Source organism: Trichosurus vulpecula, chromosome 1 (genome assembly GCF_011100635.1).
Source record: "Trichosurus vulpecula isolate mTriVul1 chromosome 1, mTriVul1.pri, whole genome shotgun sequence".
Taxonomy (NCBI): domain Eukaryota; kingdom Metazoa; phylum Chordata; class Mammalia; order Diprotodontia; family Phalangeridae; genus Trichosurus; species Trichosurus vulpecula.
The window spans coordinates 398,368,799-398,392,094 of record NC_050573.1 but is presented as its reverse complement, the minus strand read 5'-3'; the positions used below and the strand labels follow the sequence as shown (position 1 = coordinate 398,392,094).

General features: G+C 41.4%; 1 protein-coding gene across 2 annotated transcripts in view; it reads left to right on the top strand.

Moving 5' to 3' along the window:
* Positions 1 to 2,728: 2,728 nt before the first annotated feature.
* The window catches only part of ADAMTS12 (ADAM metallopeptidase with thrombospondin type 1 motif 12), a 533,606-nt gene continuing 513,038 nt past the window's right edge, over positions 2,729 to 23,296 (top strand). For both annotated transcript variants that reach the window (XM_036758046.1, XM_036758037.1), the window contains exons 1-2: positions 2,729 to 2,855; positions 14,381 to 14,751. In XM_036758046.1, coding sequence (XP_036613941.1) covers positions 2,729 to 2,855; positions 14,381 to 14,751 — 498 coding nt within the window. The remainder of the gene's footprint in view (positions 2,856 to 14,380; positions 14,752 to 23,296) is intronic.

Genomic DNA, 23,296 nt, shown 5'->3' with positions numbered 1-23,296 from the left:
ATTATAACAACCTTGTGATACATGTAAAGTATTATAAATTATCCCCATTTAGGAAACTGTGCCTCAGATGGAATGACTTACTCAAGGTCAAGTGACTAATAAATTTATCAGCTGGCTTCTTTAATTTAGAGCCTCCATTTCTAAGCCCTATTTCCTCCCTACCTTGGGACGATTGCTAAACCAATACAGTCAGACCCTAAGGTCACCTTCCAGTCCTACATTCCTATTATAGGATCTTGTTCAAATTGTATGATCTCCAGGGAACAGTTTCCCAGTTCAACCCACTTGACCTTCTCTTTAACAATCTACAGCTGTGCTTGCTGTCCTAGGGTTTTATCAATGAGAGTGGATGCTTTGGGTGCATTCTGATCTACCCTGAACAGACTAGCCAGACATGTTGGTCCTGGCACCAGATACGGCCCAGTCTTGGCCTCTCCTAGAATTACTCGCAATTTTCAACATCGAAAGATGTTGACGTCTTTAGATAATAGTTGTGATGTAGTGGTAATTTAGAGCTGGATGGAACTTAGAGGCCATGTAGTATAATTCCCTCATTATACAGGTAAAGAAACTAAAGCCCAATGAGGTAAGTGACTTCCTAAGGTTAATAGGCAGTATTAAATAGCAGAGGCAGCATGTTGACCTGATTCCTCTGACTCTAGATCTAGTGGTCTTCTAGATGTACCACATGCTTATTTTTATACTTGAGAATACTATACTTGGAAAGTAAGGCCTCATAGATTTCTACAAGGAAGCTAATACACCCATATAGTTGTATGTTCAATCATTTTTCAGTCATGTCTGACTCTTCATGACCCATTTGGGGTTTTCTTGGCAAAGATACTGGACGTGGTTTGCCATTTCCTTCTCAGATCAATTTTACAGATGAGGAAACTGAGGCAAACAGGGTGAAGTGACCTTGCTCGGGTCACACAGCTAGGAAGTGTCTAGTCTTCCTAACTTCAGGCTCTGTACTGTATCCACTGTGCCATCTAGCTGTATGTGTGTACACACCCATGTATGTGTATGCATATACATATATAAACATATACATACACTTATACATGCCCACACGTGTGTATATACATCGACATATACACATACATATATATGCACACACATATACACATACTATCCCCATCTCACAGATGAGGAAACTGAGGCTAATAGCTTTGTGAAATATAGCACAGACCTCAGCTACCAGTAGTGATGAGTTTATTAGCAAAAGCACTGAGTTATCTTGCCTTTCCTTGTGACAGGCCTCACAAGAATCACCTGTTCCTAGGGCACTTTTTAGGAGAAACAATAGAAAACACTGGTGATTTGAAATTAAAGGACCTGCGTTTGTATTCTAGCTTTGCCACTTAGCACCAGTGTAACTTTGGACAAGTTAATTCATTTGGACCTCCATTTCCTCACCTGCATAACGAGGTAAAACTGGATGGCTTCTAAGGGGGAAGGGGTGGATCCAATTAGATTGTTCCTCTAAAGTTCCTTTCAGCTCTGAGTTGAAGCACTTCTAAACTCGAGTTCCCTCGTCATTGCCTAGAGTGGGCGGTCATCCTGCACCATTTGTGCTATGGAGAAGGGAGCTCTCAGGGCTTGCTGTGATTCAGGTCAGATCGGACTCTTGCAAGGGGTAGTGAGTCAATTTTTCAGGAGCCAGGCAGCCCAAGCCCCAAAAGCCTTTCTCTTTAGGGGCTGAACTACTTTGCTTTAGGCAGCTGGCTAAATAACTTCTCAGGCTCTTGGCCACCAGTTAGAACTCTAAAGGCAGGATCTCAGCAGGTGAGTGAGATGCGCTCCACAGGTGAACTCAACAACAGCTAATGCTTTCTGGCATAGTTCAACCTGGTTCAAACCAATTAGTCTCCTGGTCAACTCTTTTAAAAATTTTTTTTTTATTCACAGCTGTAGCTTTTTAATTTAGTCTCTATTGCCCCTGATCTCCTGTAGTCTTTCTGAGGCGTCGCTCAAAGAAAGCTACCCAGTCCTCTGTCATGTATGGAATTCAAGCGTACTCGGGACAATTTGAGACAGGAGAAATCAGATTGGGTGAGGAGAAGGGTGAGGGTGTGAATAAGGCTTTAGGGACCTCCAGGGGAAAAGTGCCCCTTTCCCTCCCTACCTGCACGGTTGCCCCCTGATCCTAGGTCCGGGGGCTCCTTCTTTTTCCTGTCCTTTCCAGCCTAGCAGAACCCTAACCTCCCCCAACCCTCCCCTCCTCCTCCAGCCCTGGGTAACCTTTTAGCCTCCCCTATTTGGTTGGATCTGTCAGCTTCTCCAGAGCCTCTGGGCGGGCCTGAAGGAGTTCGGGGAGGGGAGCCCTGGGAGAGATGCAGAGGCAAAGCTCTGGGCCGTGCAAATGGCTGCTGGGGGTGGGGGGTAGTGGGGGAAGCGGCGGGGTGGCCCTGGGCGGCTCCCTCTTGCTGTGACCCAGCCCACACCCCTAAGAAAGCAGACACTGTTGGCTGATCACTCCCCTTTCAGGGAGGGAGTGGGGGGGGGGGGCTAGAAAGGTAACTGGCCCCTTTCCGTGCAAAAAAGACATTCTTTGCAGCTCACACCAGCTTTTCGCCCACCCCAGGGCCATGTCCCTCGGCCTCATCCTGCCCAGCCACATGCACGGACTTTATTCCTTAAGCTAAGTGCAAAACTTAGTAGTACTGCTTTTTCTTTCTTTTCTCTTCTCCCTTTCTTCTTCCTCCCTCTTCCCAACAATTGAATCATGCCATGGGTCCCGAGGAACTGGGTCGGAAACATTTTCCTTGTGGTCCAGTTGCTTGACTTTCAGGCGCTGTGCAATGATAGACAGCCTCAGCCAGGCGAGTTTTCCTTTCCGGACAAGAGGCAAGGTTAGTGACTTTTCTTCGTCTTCTCTGCAAACAATGGTGCTTAGAAATCTGAAAACTGGGCAGTTTGTACCCCTGTCGCAAAGCGCTCCCCCCGCCCCGGTGATTCCTTGCTCCCTCAACCCCCCACTCCCCACCCCAATCCAGTCTTACTTTGTTCACAGAAAAAGGTGGGGGGAAGAGAAGGGGAAACGGCTACTCTGGATTGGAAGGAAGGCTGCGGCTGTTTCAGGGTGGGGGGTGTGTGGGTGGGGGTTACAATCTAGGCTGCCTCGGAATTGTGCCTGTAAGGGATCATTAATGCCCACCCGAGACTGGAGGGGAAGTAGTTAACATCCCGACTCCATGCATACCCGTGACTATGTGATCCTTGAGAAATAGACGGTATGGGAACCTGGCCCCCTATTTTATTGCTGCTCGGTTGAATGCAGCACTATTTCAAAACCCAAATTCTTCAGACCCCGACTACTGAAAATCATCAGATTTCACGGAAAATCATCCAACGGGCAGTTCTCAGCTACTTCTTTTGAAAACTTCATATCAGGGTAGTCTAAATATAATCCCACCCCTGCTGAGCAAGCTTGGCTGTGTTTTGCTTTCCTGGAAAGAATTGGTCTTGTATGAGTGTTCGAGTGTGTTTAAAAGTACATATACACACCCTTACCTCCCCCACCCCTTTTCGGAGAAATTCCTTTCCCCACTGTCCAGCTCTCCCACTTTTGTCCTCCTCCCTATCACAGCTGGTCCCTTTCAGAAACTTTTTTGCCCTCGATGTTTTCTGACACACGGAGGAATTAGGTGTGAACAAAATGTGTAAAGGGTAATGCATCAGCTGGTGTGGATCTCTTCCTTCTGCATTTCTCTGGGCTTGTAACTTGCCTCAGTAGTCCACAGGGTGTTATTGCCTTGCTTAGTGATAAGTAACAGATCACACAGAAGGAGCCTCGGCTCTGCTAAAGCATTCCCTCCAGTTACCAGATGTCCTCGGATTCTGGAGACACCCGGGGTAGGGCACTTTGATGAAGTGCCGGCTCGTCTGCCTTCATTTAGAATTTCCGGAAAGATTGCCCTGGCCTACCTCGGAAAGTTCAAACTCAGCTGGAGGACTCATCTGCTTTGGTTTTAAGTAGGATTAGCCGCAAAACTCCATACTTCACTAGGAATCGTCATGCCCTGTGCAGGGGCAGAGATGTGGGTCAATAAGCCACTAGACTTAAAAATGGTCAAGATACCCATCTCTAACCCCAGGTCTAAAATAGCAACATCATCTGTTCTTTGAACAGTTTTGTACTGTAGCAACACAAAGAAATTCAGAAAGTGTTTCTTATGACATTTGTATATGGTTTGGTTCAAATGAACATCCCTCTCAGGTTGGATTCCAGTTCTGCCTCATACCTGTTTTCCAAACCTTACAGCAATGTATCTAAAAGGTACAGCTGCTGCCCAAAATAGTACTACTTACTACTTTTGTGTAAGCTGGGTGTGATACCGCTTCTTACTCCCTCTGTAAAATGGGGCCATGGATAATAAATAGCTTCTCAGTCTTCCTTGTAGCAATGCAAAGAGAATTCGATTTTGGAAAATACTATGAACTTCTTTGAACCTCTTGGAGAAAGAAAAGGTGATTATTTTATGCTCTTTTGTGACATTAATTTCACACACAGGTTTACTTCTTAATCAATTTAATGAATTAATTGCATTTTATTTTCAGTGGAAAGGAACACAGTTTCCAAGCCTTGGGCATATGCAGATGAGTTAAATCTAATACTATTAGCACAATCCTATCATTCTCTTATTAACTGTGGTTTAGGGCTGACCTTAGTCAAAATTGTGAAGTTGAAGTTTGTTTTTACTTTTAAAATCCAACACCTTTTTGACTCTGATCCCCCATTCCAGGGATATTGATATAGTCATCTTTAGTGTCTAGGCTAGTTGTTCTGGCTTGCCACTTGGGTATGGCCTCTTTAAGAGAGGTCTGGATACATTCTGACATAACAGCCTTTTATCCATTGTTAGAGCACTGCTCTCCCTCAGTTTTACATTATGAAAACTAGCAAATCTAATGTACCATTCTAAACTATTACTACGAGATTAGACCTTCAGCATTTCCCCTTCCCCCACAACTAATATATGTTCATTTAAACAGTGACCTTCTGTAGATACTATAGCCTCATGCTGTGGTTTGGATTTCCATCATAAAGAAAACAAACTTGGAGTTGAAAGGAGTGATTATAATCTCTCCTTTGTTCTGGTGGGTCCCACTTTTAACCCAGAGTCCTATCTAGGCATCTTGCTAGCCTTGTAGCACTTAATTCTCTGATACTTGGACTCCCCTAGGAAGGTAGTAACTAGAGTGTCAGTTTTCTTTCCATCAAACCTGCTCTGGCTAAATAAGATGCAGTAATGGAGGGGCACAGTGAGTGATTTTCAGATATTCAGAAAATCCCCATGTTCTGTCTCTAGAAATCTGCATTTCAGGATTCTTTTCTGTCTCCATTAGGTAGGTTCTACTTGGGAACTTTCTCCTCTCTTTTGAAGTCTGGATACTTGTACTTGAAGTTGCTAGAGAATAGGAATGCTTCCATTTCTCAATCTAAGGCTGGGCTGCAGAACTCAGACTCAGGGTTGTTAGAGAGGTAACTAATATTTTGTGCTTCTCAGGAACTCCCCTTCTCTAGAATGGGGATCAGAAATTGCCACTGCTTGGCCACATGGTGCCCTTCTTATGTCATTGCGTAGTTGAGAACATAGGTTGGGTCCTGGCACTTAAGAATCCATGTGTACTGCTCTGCACTTAAGAATTATGCCTACTGCTCTGGCTGCTGATGTCTCTTGAATCTAGGCATTGTTATGCCTAGGGGGGAAGAGGGGAAGCAGAAGGTGCGGTGCAGTGGTTGGTCAGCTCTTGGTAGACTTTGCCAATATGCAGCTGACTCCCCACCCCTGGGGACCAAAGTCTAGTCTGGTGTTTCTGGTCTCCGACCATTGCTAAGACAAGAAAAATTAAGGGCAGAAGTTATCTTTGATTTGTTTTGTCATCTCAGGGAAATGGCCACTTTAGTGGTGGGTATTTCTGGCCGCATAGGAGAGGAGGGAGATGCTATGGCAGGCCATGTGGGAGAGGTGTTTCTGGCACTCTTCAAGGCACAGATTAGTGGTTACCTAGTCCAGCTTCTCATAGAATTATTCTGGTTGAGGATGATCTTTAGCATGAGCTGGTTGGTTGTTGTCTGTCCTTCATTCTCAAAGAGGACCAAAATGACATCATTATGCTAGAGTCAAATTATAGTGTGTCCGACTATGACTGATCAGGCCAATACAAGCTCAGAATGTTCTACCACAGGTGAGGCGCAAATAGCACATATGAACATTTCGGGTGGATTCTCTAAATTTTCACATCTTGTGTTTCTTTTGAGCTACACCAATTCTGCTTTGCTCATAGAACACAGCACCTTCTGTGATGTGGACATGCTATGCTGAGTGGTCCTTTGCTAGTATCTCCCATGTCACACAATTCCAAAGTTCTTAAGGGAGACATTGAAAGTGTCCTTGTATCACTTCTGACTGCCATGTGACTGCTTGCCCTGTGTGAGTTGTCCATAAAATAGTCTTTTTGACAAATGTACATTTTGCCTTCAAACAATGTGGCCAGCCCATCGGAATTGTACTCTCTGAAGTACAGTTTGAACGCTTGGCAGTTTAGTATGAGAAAGATACAACAAACCAATGTATTATGGGAAAACTTTTGGATAGAGAATCAGGAGACACGAGTTCTAGCCCAGGTTTTGTCTTTAAATAGTTGCACAACCTTGCACAAATCACAGAATCATAGGAGTTTTGATTTAGAAGGGACCTCTACTACAAAATATCTGACAAGTGGTCATCCATCTGCTTGAAGATCTTTAATGAGGGGAAACCTGCTATCTTCTGAGGTACCCCATTCCAATTTCAGATCGTTCTAAATGTAAAGAAGGTTTTTTTCCCTTCCCTAATGATGACCCTATGCTTCTTTGAAATTTCTACCTCTTACTCCTAGTTCTGTCCTCTGGGGACAGATAGAACAAATCCAATTGCATTTCCACATGACAGTCCTCAAAATACTTCAACAGTTAAGGTGGACTCCCGAGTCTTCTCAACATCGTCACTTCTAGACAATCCTCAAATAGTACAGACTTAAGTTCCTTCACCATTCTGATTTTCCTCCTCTGAAAATTCTCCAGCTTATCAGTATAGTAAGATCATTAGGAGCATAGATTTACAAATATAAGGTACTTTAGAATTTATTTAGTTGGCACCCCTCATTTTATAGGGGAGGAAACTGAAGTCATGAAGGGTTCACAACCTTGTCCAGAGTCACAGAGGCAGTAGGTGGAAAATCTGGGATTTGAACCCAGAGCCTCTGACTCCAAATATAGTAATCTTGCCATTGTACCATATTTCCTTTTAAACTGGTCATTTAGACTTTGAGTCTTTGTTTTCTTGTGTGTAAAGTACAGGGTTTGGACTAAATAATTTAATCTTCCCTACAAGTTCTAGATTTTTATTCCATGAAATTGGTCAAAATTCTTTCCAAGCCAATGAACATTTGCTAAGTACTGATGCCTGCAATTCCAAGGCAACTTGCCATGGTAGAGAGAGAGCTGGCCTCAAGGAAGAAATGAACACATAGTTCAAATCCTGCCTTTGAGACATCCAAGTTGTGTGTTCCAGACCAAGTCACTTAATTTCTCAGCACTCTCAGGTGACTTTTTATGACTATAAGTTGTACACTTGTTGCTAAACTGCATTAGTAGATGGGGTTTCTTCGATGGGAGCTTACCATACTTTTGAAATAAAAAAAAATGGGTCATTTGCCCCCAATTCCCCTGCTCCTCCCTCCCTCCGTAAAAACCATGCCTCCTACCTTCAATGTCTCCAATACACTGCAAGAAGCCAAATAACATACAAAATTTAGATAATAATATAGTTCTTGCATTCACAGAGCTTAAAGTCTAGTAAGAGAATGTAACTTATAAATTAATAGCTTTAATATGCAATAACTTTCATTTTGTTCATTATAAGATAGCTATTATATAAAATAACTGTCTTCCATTCATTATTCTCTTATTATTTATTTTTCTTTCAGGCAAAGCAGGAGAAAATTATCTATCTCTTCTCAGACTATTCAAATACCCCACATCCCTTATGTTTTTCACCCTCGTGAGATAATATCATCACCTCCATTTATATAGGTGAAAAATGCTTAACTCTAAGGAAGTTAAGCAGCATACTCAAGATCAGCCTAATCCAGGCTGTGGGCAGACAAAGTCTTTTCCTGGGTTGTCTCCTCTTCTGCATTCTCCTTCTTGGTAACCTCAAAGCTTCTATGGGTTATAATCACTGTGCAACTGATTCCTAGATCTAGAGCTTCAGTCCTGGTCTCCCTCTTAAGCTGTGGTTCTGCATTACCAGCTGCCCATTGGACATTTAAAACCGTATGACCTAGGAATCTCAAACTAAACACACCCAAAACAGAACACTTATTTTTTCCCTCCCAAACTCACCCCACTTCTGAACATTCCTATTTCTATGGAGAGCATCACTATGTTTCTAGTCATCCAAGCTCAATTCTTTATTTTTCCTTACCCCACATATAATTCCTTATGGAATCTTGTCAATTCTATCTCAGCAATGTTTCTGAGGTAATGCTGCTTCTTTTCTCCTTTTGCATGTTCACCTTCCTAGTTTAGACTCTCACCCAGACTTTAAAAAATCTAACAGACCTTCCTCCCTTCCTCCCTTCCTCCCTTCCTCCCTTCCTCCCTTCCTCCCTTCCTCCCTTCCTCCCTTCCTCCCTTCCTCCCTTCCTCCCTTCCTCCCTTCCTCCCTTCCTCCCTTCCTCCCTTCCTCCCTTCCTCCCTTCCTCCCTTCCTCCCTTCCTCCCTTCCTCCCTTCCTCCCTTCCTCCCTTCCTCCCTTGTTTTTCCTTCTCAAATTCATTTTCTACACAGCTACCAAAGTGATTTTCTTAATGTATAGTTCTGATCATGTCACTTTCCTGCTCAATAAACTACAATGGTTCTTCCCTATTACCTCTAGGATCAGATAGGAACACTCTAATATTCAAAGCCTTTCACAAGCAACTCCCACCTACCTTTCCAGACTCATCTTAAAGATTATTACCCACTCTTATGCACTCTATGGTGTAGCCAAGCCTTGCTGTTCCTTACATAGGCCTTTCCACTTGTCATCTCTGTGCCTTGACATTGGCTGTTCCTGTGCCAGGAATGTGTGCCGCCTTTTAGAATCCCTAGATTCCTTCATAGGATGCAATCTGCGTGAAGTTTTTCCTCATTTCACTAGGCATTAATGCATCCCTCTGTGTGAAATTACTATCTATATATAATATATGTATGGTATCTATTAATGTATACCATACATACACAGTAATCTATTACTATACATAGTAACATACATACACAGAAATCTATTACTATACATAGTAACATACATACACAGTAATCTATTACTATACATAGTAACATACATACACAGTAATCTATTACTATACATAGTAACATATACATAAACAGTAATCTATTACTATACATAGTAACATATACATACACAGTAATCTATTACTATACATAGTAACATATACAAATATATAATATATATAGCACATAGTTATGTACTAGTAATATATTACTCTCTATATATTATATATAGTTTATATGTAGTAAAGACATACGTTTTATGTACATGTTGTCTAGCCCGATAGAATATAATCTTCTTGAGGACAGGGACTATATCCTTTTGTATTTGTATCTCCAATACATAGTACATGATGCCTAAAATACTTGTTGGTTGATTGTTCCAACCAATTGTTCCAAAAACAAACGTCTTATTCAAAGAGTTGCATAGTCAAAATTAGCCTCTGGCTAATACCTGGAAATAATTTGGTTTCTAGTTTATTTTTTAAGCAACAGGTGAAAGCAGTGGAGGGCAGGGAATAGCTTTTCATCAGACAAAAATCACTCTTTTAAGGGAGCCCCAAGCTAAACATATTTTGATTTAGCAAAGATGTGTAGTATTGTCCTCTGAGGCACTGACTAATATAATAGCTTCCTAATCTGTCTCCCACCTTTGATCCATCCTATATGTACCAGATGAAGGTCCCATAAATGCTAACGGGTCCTCCTACCTTCCTCGTGGCAAATCTGAGAGAATTTAATTTTGAGAAAAAACTGTGAACTGCTTTGATAGCTCTGCTATGATATACAGGGAGATGGAGGGAATTTTCATCACATCATTCTCTTGGTCTGATGGCTTCAAGGGCTCCCCATTAGCTATGGGATCAAATATGGGCTCTTTAAACTGGCATGCTATGACCTTAACAATCTATCCACAACCTAAATTTTATGTCACTTTAAATTATGAAATGCCTATCTGTGTATCCTAGTGCTAGGTGCCAGGCAGGGAGGGTTTAAGGCAGCGATACAAGTTACAAAGGTAGGATTTAGTACTGAAAGGAACCTGAAAACCATCTAGTCCATCCTTTTTCTCTTTTATTTTTACAAATAGAGACAGTAGTGGTGAAGTGCCATTTCATCAGATTCCTCTGTTTTGAGCTAAACAGGTATTATGTTCCATGGTGGGCAGAGGGCTTATACGCAGACTCAGAAAGTCTTGGGTTCGAATTCCACCTCTTAGACTTACTTGCTCTGTGACCATGGGTAAGTTCACTTAGCTTCTCCAGGCCTCCATTTCCTCACTTCTGAAATGGGAATAATGATACTGTTACTATCTATAGGTTTGTAAGGCTCCAGTGTGATAGTATACATAAAGGATTTGCAAACCTTAAATCACCATATAAATAAATATAAGTTGTTGTGTTGTTATTCTAGATAAGGCAACCAAATTTTTAAGTGATTTCCCCAAATTGGGATAGGAAATAGATAGCAAAGTCAGGATTTGGATGTTGGTCATGTGACTCCAAATCCACTAGTGTTTCCCCTGTGCTACTCTTTGGAGCAGGATCCCATGGCTAGAGCTGGTTCTCAGACTCTAGTCTTCTGACTCAAAACCAGACATTTTTTCTTCTCTCTTACTCTGTTTTGTTCAATACAGTGCTCTAGGGACAAACTCCAATAGAAACAAGGCCACTAATGCATACAGAATAATTATAATAACAATAGTTAGCATTTATATTGTGCTTACTGTGTGCCAGGCACTGTGCTAAGTGCTTTTACAACGGTTATCTCATTTGATCCTCTCCACAATCCTGGGAGGTAGGTGCTATTATTATCCCCATTTTATAGATGGGGAAACTGAGGCAAACAGATTAAGTGACTTGTTGAAGGTCACACAGCTTGTAAGTGTCTGAGGTCACATTTGGGCACATGGGGTCTTCCTGACTCTGGGCAATTAGGTGTCACAGTAGCTAGAGTGCCAGACCTGGATTCAGGAAGAATTGAGTTCAAGTATGGCCTTAGACACTTACTAACCATGTGACTCTGCGCAAGTCAGTTAACTCTGTTTGCCTCAGTTTTCTTATCTGTCAAAAGAGCTGGAGAAGGAAATGGCAAAGCGCTCCAGTATCTTTGTCAAGAAAACTGCAAATGGAGTCACAAAGAGTTGGACTGAAAAACAACTGAATAACAACAGCTTCCTGAGTCCAGGCCTAGTGCTATTATCTACAATGGCCACACATGAGGATCCCTGTAGGCCTCAGCATATTGACTTAGTTTTAAAATGTAGTGTTATCTATATTTTATTGTATTTTTATTTATTTTATTAAATATTTCCCAACTACATTTTAATCTAGTACGATCAGCGTTTGAGAGTGTTGCAACCTCATGTTGGCTGTGTTTGACACCACTGGTCTAGGGCAATGTGTTTGTGACAAGAGCCAGGAGAGGGTTCAGATGTCTCTGTGGTCTCTGTGGTTTTATGCAAATGATAGGCAAATATTCCATCCATTACCACATTCCTGTCCACTTCTCCTCTATGCTTCCCGAAGTTGAATGAGGTTTTTGCTATAGTTCAATTGAACATGACCATCATGTTACTTAAGAGCCCCTCACATCTCACCTGTATAGGAAACCATTCCAGCCCACACTGACTTCTCCGTTCTCTGAGGTCCTATAGCATTGACTCTTGGTTTTTCCAGGAAGCCTCTTTAGCTTTCCTTTGTCTGTAATGACTGATACCTCTGACCTCACTTAGCACTTTGTACTTCTCTGTTACACAATAGTACCATATAAAATGACCTGGGAATGCTGTTGTGTCAACTCCCCTCCCACTTCCCCACTAGAGTGTGCATTCCATTGGCTAGGTATCATGTCTTGAACTTTTCATCTCCCCCAGTGCCTAACACGGTATTCTGCATTCAGTATATATCTAGTATTTGTTGAGTGAATTACTGATTTTAATTCAACCCTATACTGTCTATTTTAAATATTCTTAATGATCTCAAGTATTAACTATAGGTGTATGTATACTGTTCCCCCTTCAGGGAAGTGGACAGATTTTACCATCTTTCTCTCTGCCCTACAGCATAGCCAGAACAGGGATGGACACCTGAAGGAGTTCAAGAAATATGAATACTAACAAAACCTTACATTTATAATCCACTTCAAAGCCTACAAAGTATTTTACTTCATTACCTTTTGTGATCACAGGCAAATCACTTAACCTCTCAGAGACCTGTTTCTGCACCTGTAAAAGGGGAATAATAACACCTGCAGTCCCTACCTCACTTATTGTTGTTAAGAACCCCTCACAGTTCTTAACAACAACAATAAGTGGGTCTCAGAGAGGTTAAGTGATTTACCCATGATCACAAAAGGTAATAAATGTCAGAGGTGGGTTTGGAATCTCTGTCTTCTTTACTTTAGGTCCAGTGCTCCCTTTGACCTTACGTACCTCCTGATAAAATGGAAAGAAGAGTGAGGAAGCTTACAGCTTGGTAGGGAATATGTTTGACAGAGAGAAATAACTACAAGGTGCAGTAATACGATGATGAGAGCATTAGAAAGGTTCAAAAGGAAGTGCTGCATGAGGGCTTGGCATCAGGGGAGAAGGTTATTATCAATTGGGAGAAACAAAGGGAAGGTTTGTGGAGGAGGTGGCATTTGAGTCATGTGTTAAATGCAATAATTGAGAGAGAGAGAGCAAGCGAGAGCGCCAGCCAGCCAGTTGCAGAGGTTATGGTGTGTGCAAAGGCATTGAGGCTAGAGAGCCCAGAATGTTTTATGAAGTTCTTGTCTGCAGAATCTCAGGCAAGTGAGTTAGAACTCCACATAGCAAGCAAAAATACTTCTACTAAAGTGTGACATGATCACATCTGGGCTAGAATATCCATACCTGGCAGATGGAGTAAGGGAAAGAGACTGGAAATGCTGCCAAAAGGCTATTGAAGTGGCCAATCCAGGGATAAAGAGGGTCTTGGGGTGGGGGTGGGGTAGTAGCAAGGGAAGAGAAGAGGGCATGATTTGGAAAATCTTGGACTTCTTCCTTTGGCATACACAGTGATTGCTTCACCCTCCAGGGAGTGAGGCACAGTACTCTTGTACTCTGGCCAAGTCTGTCTTAAGGGGAGACTCTCAAAAAGCCTTCTGGTTTTTCTTAATGAAGCCCTCCAGATAAGAAACTGTTCTGTTCATGACGATGATTGCCTGCAGAATGGTAAATCCTGATCCCTTCCCTCTAGCATTGCTTGTTAATTTTCCCTTTTAGAGTGCATAAACTCTGTTCCTGGTTACTAGTGTCAAGACCCTGCATTCTCAGCAGGGATTGAAAGCCAGTTTTGCTTGACTTGAGAAGATGATAGAAGTTGGTAGTCTTTATGTGGCAAAAACAACCAACAGATTGGGAAGGACTTTAATCTTCAACTTACAAATACAGGGTAGGGGAGATGTGAGACTCAAACCCTCATATGAAAATAGCAACAGCTACTCAAGACCTAGCAAAGAAGTTCTCACTACCAAAGTTGTTGGCATTGTCGAATGGGTGTGGACGATCATCTGGCAAATGATGTTAAAGAAGAGGCATTACTATCTGCCCCCTAAGGACCATGGAGGCATTCCATCTGACTTGTAGATTAAAAACTCCGATATTATTGTCTCCCTCACTAGAATGTGTGCTCCTGGAGAGAAGAGACTGCCTTGCTTTTCTATTTGTATCTCTTGTGCTTAGCACAGAGCTTTGCACCTAATAAATACTTTTCTGTTAATTCACTCATTAGTTTTCCATGCCATGAAAATGACACATTGGATAGCAAGGCAGCCCTGAACCCAGGAAGATCTGGTTCAAATTTCTCCTTTGACATATGTAGTCTGTATTATCTTGGGAAGTCACTTAACCACTCAATGCCCCCAAGCAACTCTCTGAGACTGGGTGTTGCAATTAACGGAGAAGTCCACATGGGAATTGCCTATTCCAATGAAATCATGGGTCCAGTCCCTATCCCATCTATTGAGTCAGTATTAATTTCCATCTCTGCCAATTACAACCAATTTTGTTTTGTGTTCTTGCTTTTTCTTCCAGAACGCTTTATCAAGACTTTGCCAGAGTATCATGTGGTGGGCCCTATCAAAGTAAATGCTAGTGGACATTTTGTATCACGTGTTTTGTACCATCATGTCCCCAGTATGGGGAATACTAGGAAGAGAAGAGATCTGGAGCACCGAGATGACCGGGTATATTATAAAATCGCTCATGAGGACAAGGACCTGTTTTTTAATTTGACAGTCAATCAAGGATTTCTTTTCAATAACTACATCCTAGAGAGACGATATGGAAACCTCACAGGTGCCAAAATGGAATCCCATTCAGGTTCTTCCTGCCACTTCCATGGCACGGTGCTGCAGTCAGGAGTTGGAGATGGCACTGCGGCCCTGAGTGCCTGTACAGGACTGGTAAGGTCGTGTTTAATTCCATTTCTACATTTCCCTTGTGCCTATATGTTACTTGTTCCTATGATCATTCACTCAACAAATGTTTTGAGTGTCCATTTTTATGGCCACCAGGATGAAATGGCCACAAACTCGGGGTCCTCTGGGCAGAAGAGATGGTGGCCATCTGGAAGAGTTTCTCACAGAGACAGCTGTAAGGCAAAGTCAGGAAGTGGAGAATATGGTGGCTTGTGGGGAAAACTAAATAATATGGAATCTAGAGTCAGGATGAGCAAGAGGGATGCCATCAAACTGGGTTGAGATCCCAGAGAAATTCAGAAATCAGAGTGGGTGGGGTCCAAAGAGCCAAGTTAAATAATTCCAATTAGAGCAGCTCATCTGTAGCAGCACCATCTAGTATGACTGCTCCTCTTTTAGTTATGAGCTCTGTGTTTTATGGGTCAGTAGGTTTTACCTCTTTTGAGGGTGTATAAGTGTGTAGATGTAAGCACTGCTGGACCACTGCATGTCCCGCATAGTACTAAATATGAGGGGATTCTGAAGAAGTAGATATAAAGGTAATTGTCCTTAAGGATCTCACAGTGTAGTTAGAGAAGTAAGACTCATACACATGTAAAAACTTAGTGTGACATTCCATGTTTTCAGACTTTGATTGGTATTGGATCAATTTTGCTGTTTTCTTCCTCTTCCTTTAATAAATATTATTTGTTGCATTGGGATGGCCCTCTGGGTAGATAATGGGAGAGGGATACTGGGGAAAATTTTGGTGATTTAAGAATAAGATATCAATATTTTTTAAAAGAAAAGAAAATGTAAGAAATTAACAAAGCAGTATATAATTAGTGTTGTGCTATGCTATAGGGAGGCAGCATGGAATAGAATATAGGATTGGGAGTTAAAAGACATGGGTTCTAATTGCAGCTTTTCACTGATTGCCTGTGTGACATTGAGGAAATAATGAAACCTCTCTGCTGTTTGTGTCATCTGTATCATCTGTAAAATAGATATGAAAATGTTAAGTCAGTCTCTGAGATTCTTTTTAGCTCTGAATCTGTGATCCTATGAACATCTTTCTACCTTGATATTCATAGTCTGCGTGACTCACAATGTCAGTGAAGGGCAAGGATTAAGTTTGTTCCTATACTCCTTTGTTTTGAAAATCTGGATTTTTACATACTGGGTTGACTTGAGTATATGTGTATTATTGTATATATTTATCTTATCTCTGGTCTCTGGTTCTGGCCTTTGGATATCCTACTCAAAGACAGGAAGCATTTTCTACTACCTCTATATCTCCTCGAGGATCCTAAAAAAATTCCTTATTCTATTGCCTGATAGGTTATCTCTTTGCAGTATATCATTTTTGTCCTCTAGGCTGAATTCATTGCTGATCTTCTGTCTCCCCTCTGGCCTCACTCTTGCATCCCAGGTCCTATTACGGAAAGTCAATAAATGGTCTGATTCCTGGAGTCAGGAGGACCCAAATTTAAATCCAACCTGGGATACTTAGTGACCCTGGGCAAGTCATTTAACTCTGCCTCAGTTCTCTCATTTGTAAAACGAGCTGGAGAAGGAAAACCACTCCAGTATCCTTGCCAAGAAAACCCCAAATGGGGTCACAAAGAGTCAGGCATGACTAATTTACTCAACAATAATAGAACTAAAAATTGAACCTTAAGATGAAATTTGGCAACTTGTGAATGTCCAAATAGGATTTCCAGAAAGGGCACAGAAAAGTGTCCTTTGTGCATTTTCTGGTTATGGTCTATGGGCTTGGTGTGATAAGTAATGGAGCAAATGCCAACAAATATGCAAACACAAAGACTGATGTCATGGCCTAGATGGAAGGAATTTTGAAAATCAAAGTGCTGCCCAATTTTGCCTTTAGAAATAATCTACTGGAATCTCTTTTGGAGTTTTCAGATTCAAGTGGGCAATTAATTAAGGGTTGTGAAGAGAGAACGTGATTAGAATATAATTATTTTCCTTTGAGGCGGAATATTACCAGAACAGCCCTTTAACACTTATTTGCACAAACTCCCTAAATTGCAAATGATGCACTTACTTACTGAGATTATATGTGTAAAGCACTTTGCAAACCTGAAAATGCTATATAAACACTATTAATATTGTTTATAGGGTTAGGGTTCAGTAATCTGCATCACCTCCCTCACCTCCCCCAGTAGCATGTAAATCCCTGGAAGACAGGCACTGCTTCGGTGTGTTGTTTTGACACGTGGTGCCTTACATATAGCATATGCTTAATGAATGTTTGCTAACTTCCTATGAATTCCGATCAAGGTGCAGTGAAAATAGTGCTGGGCTGAGGACCAATGTCCTAATTCTGTCACTTCCTCGTCCAAGTCTTTGAACTTCACTGTCCTCATCTGTGAGATGAACATAATGAATAATATAGCATAATGAATAATACTTCATTCAAACAGACTATAATACTTCATTGAATTTATAAATAATGTAACATGGGTAATAATGAATAACGTACAAATTTATTTGATCCTCTTGCTTTGAGATCGTAGGAAACAATGTATCTGATAGTGCTTTGTAGCAGGAAAACATGGTAAAAATGTGAGGTCCTGCTATCAGAGCATTTCTCAGATATGTTCTCTCTTCAATCAATCAACATGCATTTATTTATTGTTTACTATGTGCTAGACACTGGTGATACAGATAGAAAAGCGAGAATTGCCCCTTTCTCAAAAAGCTCACATTCTAGTGTCTCCCTTTCCTCTATTTAGGGGAATTCCAGGGTTGGAAGAGACCTTGCAAGTTATTTAGTGTAACCCATGTCAATGATACTAATACAACATACACGACATGTAGTTAGCCAGATGTTGTTCCAAAGTCCATCATTGGGCAGAGGTCAGGAAGGGGAGAGAGAACCAATATCTCCTGAGGCATCCCAGGATGTTTTTAATAACCCTAATTGTTAGGACATTTTACCAAATTCTATCTCTATTAAAGGTTTCCTAATGCTCTTGGTTGTGCCCTCTGGGGCCAGGCTGAACAAGTCTCATGCCTCTTCTACCTACAGGTAGTTGAAGATAGTGATTCTGCTCTCTCCATCGAGTTTCATCCTCTCCAGGCAAACATACTAACTCCTTCGGTTGATCCTGTTATGTAACAATTTGAGGTCTTTCATCATTTTGGTTACCTTCCTCAGAATGTTCTCCAAATTATCGATGTCTTCCCTAAATATGTCACCTAGAACTGAGCACAGTATTCTGGATGTGGTCTGACCAGGGAAAAGTACAGCAGAATTTTTACTTTCCTATTCCCTAGACAGTTGAGCCTGTCAATGAAGTGTAAGATCACTTTAGTGTTTTTTCCCCCGTAACACTATTGACTCATATTAAATTAGCTGTTCTCTAAAAATACTGGCTCTTTCTCAAATGTCTAGGTATGCCTCCTTCATCTTATATTTGAGAAGTTGATTTTTGAAACTGATTAAATTTACATTTAACTCAATTTAATGTAATTTAATATTATTAGATTTGGCCCAAGGTTTCAGTCTGCTGAGATCTTTGTGGATCCCGATTCTGTCATCCAGCATGTTAACTAGCTCTTGTAGCTTTGTATCATCTACAAAATTGGTAAGCATGCTATGCTTTTAATGACTAGATGTTGAAAAAATTCTAGTCCTCAAAAGACCAATAACAGAGTCCCCTGGGGTGCCCTAGAGATCTCCTTTCAAGTTGGTATCAAACCATCAATGACTAATCTTTGGGTCCAGACAATCAATCCTGAATCTACCTGAGTGTTTACATGTCTCTCTCTTTTTCACAAGAACAGCATGAGATATTTTGCTGAAATCTAGGTAATACTCATCTGTAGCAGCTCTCTCAAAAAAGGAAATGGAATTAGTCTGACATGACTTCTTCTTGACAAAGTTTCATTTTCTAGGTGTTCACTAGATATCATGGCATGCTCCAGAATTTTGACAGCAATTGAAGTAAATCTCATTGGCCTCTAGTTTACCATACTACTCTGCTTTTTTTTAAAATGGGACAATATTTGCTTTTTTGTAGTCCTGCTGCATCTCTCTTCGACCCTGCAATCTTTCAGAAATACAAGATAGGTCCAGTTCCTCCAATGCTTTAGGGTATAGTACCTTGGATCCTGGTGCCTGGAATTTAACAAGGGCAATTCGGTACCCCTCTACTTCCCTGAGGGAATGGAGATGTGAGAACATCTGGATCTAATACCGTTTCCCTGTGGGAGAGAATAAGATTTTAGGGAGTCTTAAACATGTCTCTGATAGTCCTGTCCAGGTCAGGAAATTCTGCCTTATATAGTCCAAGCCCAAGAAAGCTCCCTTGCTTTCAAAGGACCTTGAGAAATGGAGAGAGGTTTGGAAGGTAGATCTTAGTTCAAAACCAGTTTTTCAAGGCCTTGTCAATTTCAGGACCATACCAGGATTCTGGGCTTATTTTTCCCTCAAACCTAATCCTCTTCCAAGTGTCTATGTTTCTATTGAGGGTACCTCTATCCTTCTAGTCACTAACATTCATAAACTTGAAATCACCCACAACTCTTCACTCTCCCTCACCCCAAACATCCAATCAGTTGTAGTAACTATTTTTTAACCTTTACAACATCTCTCACCTCTTTCCCTTTCTCTCCACTCATATGTACCAAACACTCTGGTTCAGGGGTGAGAAACCTACAGCCTCTAGGGCACATGTGGCCCTCTATGTCCTCAAATGCAGCCCTTCACAGAACAAATGAAATTTGGATTCAGTCAAAGGACTGCACTTGAGGACGTAGAGGGCCACACGTGGCCTTGAGGCTGCAGGTTCCCCACCCCTACCCTAGTTCGTACTCTCACTGCCTTCCCCTTGGACTATCTCAGTAGCCTTTTTTTTTTTTTTGCTTTTTGGCAGTGTAATTGGGGTTAAGTGACTTGTCCAAGGTCACACAGGTAGTATATGTGTCAAGTGTCTGAGGCCAGATTTGAACTCAGGTCCTCCTGACCCCAGGGCCGGTGCTCTACTCACTGTGCCACCTAGCTGCCCCCAGTCTCAGTAGCCTTCTAATTGGTATCATTGCTGTAATTCTTTCCCCTTTCCAAACCATCCTCCACAAAGCTGGTGAAGTAATATTCCTAAAACATAGGCTCAATAAACTTCAGAAACTATATAACCTTTTGGATCAAAGACAGATTCCTGTGTTTGGTGTTTACAGCCTTTCATGACCCAGTTACAGGCTCCCTTTCCTGACTTATACTTTCTTCCCCATCTTGTACTTTTTGGTCCAGCCAGACTGACCTCTTGTTGGTTTTCACATATAATATTCCACTTCCCATTTCTGTGACTTTGCACAGAATTCCCCTGTGACTGCAGGGAATTCTTTTGTCTCCTCTGCCTCTTAGAATCCTTAGTTTCCTTCAAAACGAGGCTCAAATGCTATCTGTTATAGGTGGCTTTTCCTGATGTCCTTCCCCACTAGCTACTAGCATCTCTTTTCCTGTCAAATTACTTTGTAGTTCTGTTGGGCACATTTAAAATTTTATATGTGTGCATGCTGTTTCCCTTGATAGAAGAGAATTTTTTGAGGGCAGGGACTACTTCATGAATTGTGGATCAGGAATTTACAGCTGGAAGGCCATCCAGAACAATCTTCTCCTTATATATGTGTAGAAACTTGGGCCCGCTGAGGTTAAATGACTTGCCCATGGCTGTAGAGAAAGTAAATGGCAGAGGCAAGAGAGGAACCTATACCTTCCTGATTTTACATCTTCTATTCTATTCAATGCAGCTTGGCATAGTGGGTAGAGGGATGGACTTGGTGTCCGGAAGATCTAAATTCAAGTCCAGCCTAGATAATTACAAATTAACTTAAATTCTCTCAGCTTCCATTTCTTCATCTGTAAAATAGGGGCACTGATAACACCTACCTCCTAGGGTTGTGAAGAGCAAGGTTCTGTATCTGTGTTTGTATCTGTCTCTCTATCTATGTATGTGGTCCCTAATTCTTCTCTCATTGTAGGCTGATGCTGGTTCCTTCACTCCATTTTCACCCACAGTGGCAGATTGGGGTGGCTCCCCAAAGGGGAAGACATAATTCTATTACTCATGCTTAGGATCCTAGGAGTAACCCTAGTGTAGGGGTGAACATATATCTTACAACTGTAGTTTCTAAGAGAGTTTTTAATTTAAAAAATTAGCCAGGATGACTAACTCTTAATTATGGAACATTTACTATCAGAAGACAAAGTGCTAATAATCACAATGTAACATAGAGGTATACACATTCTCCTGCTAATGCATACAATGCCTGTGGGAGAGAGTGAGCACAGCTTGCAGAAATCCAGCAGTGAGGCCTTCCAGTATGGAAACCCACACACTGGTGCAACTCACAACTCTAAACTGAAGGCCTTGATTGCTTTGGTCTTCTTAGGAAAACTTGTATTGTCTGCTGGGTAGCACTGACTCCACTCTCCTGTTGGATGAAGCCTCTTTTCTCTTATTCTGAGGGCAGTGTAAACTCTTTTAGCAAACAACAACCTTAAGCTTGGATTTACAGAGCTTTCTGGATCTCCCCAATGGTTGGACCCCAAAGACTGCCTTACAGTTTTTCAGTGAAAAGTAGTTCCCTTCAGTTCAAGATTTGCAAGACTCTCTAGGGTTTTCTCCCTATGAGCCATACAAGACAGTAAAGGACAATGTAGTCAGTCTCTGAGGGGTTTCTCTTGTCTCAAGCTATACAGAGTGCTACATAGCAAAGCAGTCATTCCCTAGTTAGCTCTTCAAACAGCAGAGGAGTCTGCTTTCTCCAATCAGTCCTCACCATCAGAACTTTCCTTCAATTGGATCAATTCCCTGCATCAACTGCAAGGGCCATCTGTCTTTAATCAGCTGGTCTCAGCTCAAAGTAGTGCCTTTATCTTCTTCTGTCTCCTCTCTGCCTCTGTCAGCTTCTCAGCTCTGTCAGGTTCTGCCTTCTCCTGCTCTGCATTTCTTAGCCTGTTATGTGGTTTCTAATCTGGTTTCTCATTGATCCTCCTGTCTCAAATAAAGTCCTCATATGGAGTGACCCACTTCTGTCTTAGGTTGAGAAATCTACATTCCCATTAGATATGACACAGTTCACATAATTGTCCTACCTGGGGTGGGGAACTTGTGGCCTTGAGGCCCTCAAGTGCAGCCCTTTGACCACTTGAGGACCTAAAAGGCCACATGTGCTTTTGAGGCTGCAGGTTCCCCACCCCTGTAGATCTAAGCAGTTTAAAAAATTTAGCTTTTCTCAGCAATGAACTTCAAAACCTGAAAAATGCATGTAAATAAATTAGATTCTAGAAACAATGGACAGTAGCAATCTTTGCCATCAGTACTTTTTGCCACTGAGGAGCTTTCATTCAGATCATCTCAAAATTTTCATGTATATAAATGCATGTAAATAAATTAGATTCTGGAAACAATGCACAGTTGCAATCTTTACCATCAGGTAGTACTTCTTGCCATAAGAGGGGCTGCTTTCGTTCAGATTATCTCAAAATTGTCAGTGTTTCTTTTCAAACTGCTTTTCTCTGTATTTCTCACACAAAAGCCCGTGTTCTGCCCCCTTTCAGTAAATAAAATATCTGTATGAGAATGGACAATATTTTACTTATGTGAAGTATTTTGAAACCTTAAAATGTTATATAATAAATTCTATTTATTATTATTGTTAGCCGCAAAGACATACTGCTTTTTATTTTTGTTCTTAATATCCCTAGCACCTAACACAGAGCTTGGTACATAGGTACTCAATAAATGATTCTTGATTGATTAACTAATTAATCTGGTCTGCTCCTGAGCAGAAATGAGTGGTCCCAAGCTAACCTGCAGTTACCAGAGGCTACACCAGAACCCTAGGGTGAACCTTTTACCACAGAGTAGCTTTGGATGGTTTTTCACTAGTTAATTAATTGTTCCACTCCTTCAAATGATAACTCAAGGCTTGCCTTCTCTAAGAAATTTCCCGTGTTAATCTTGCCATTCTGCCTTACCCTTTCTCCCTGATGCATGTGTAATTTTGTAATGCATTTCTCTCCATTATGTATTTTTCATAATACATGCATATACGTGTATACATACATACACGTACACACATACGTGTATACACACACACACATACGTGTATACACACACACATACATGAAGCTAGGTGGCACAGTGGATAGAGTGCCCAGCGTGGAGTCAGGAAGACTCATCTTCCTGAGTTTAAATGTGGCCTCAGACACTTACTAGCTGGGTGACCCCGGGCAAATCACTTAACCCTGTTTGCCTCAGTTTCTCATCTATAAAATGAACTGGAGAAGAAAATTGCAAACAACTCTAGTATCTCTGCCAAGAAAACCCCAAGTGAGGTTATGGAGAGTCAGACACAACTGAAAGACAGAACAACAAAATACAAATAGTAATATACTGATCCGTTAAAGAATTTGCATTTTACTTCTGAAAGGCCTTAGTTAAGATACTGGCCTCAGTCCCAGTTGGAAAATCCTGGTGGTCCCTTTTCCATATTATCAAAAACTATAACAGCTTTT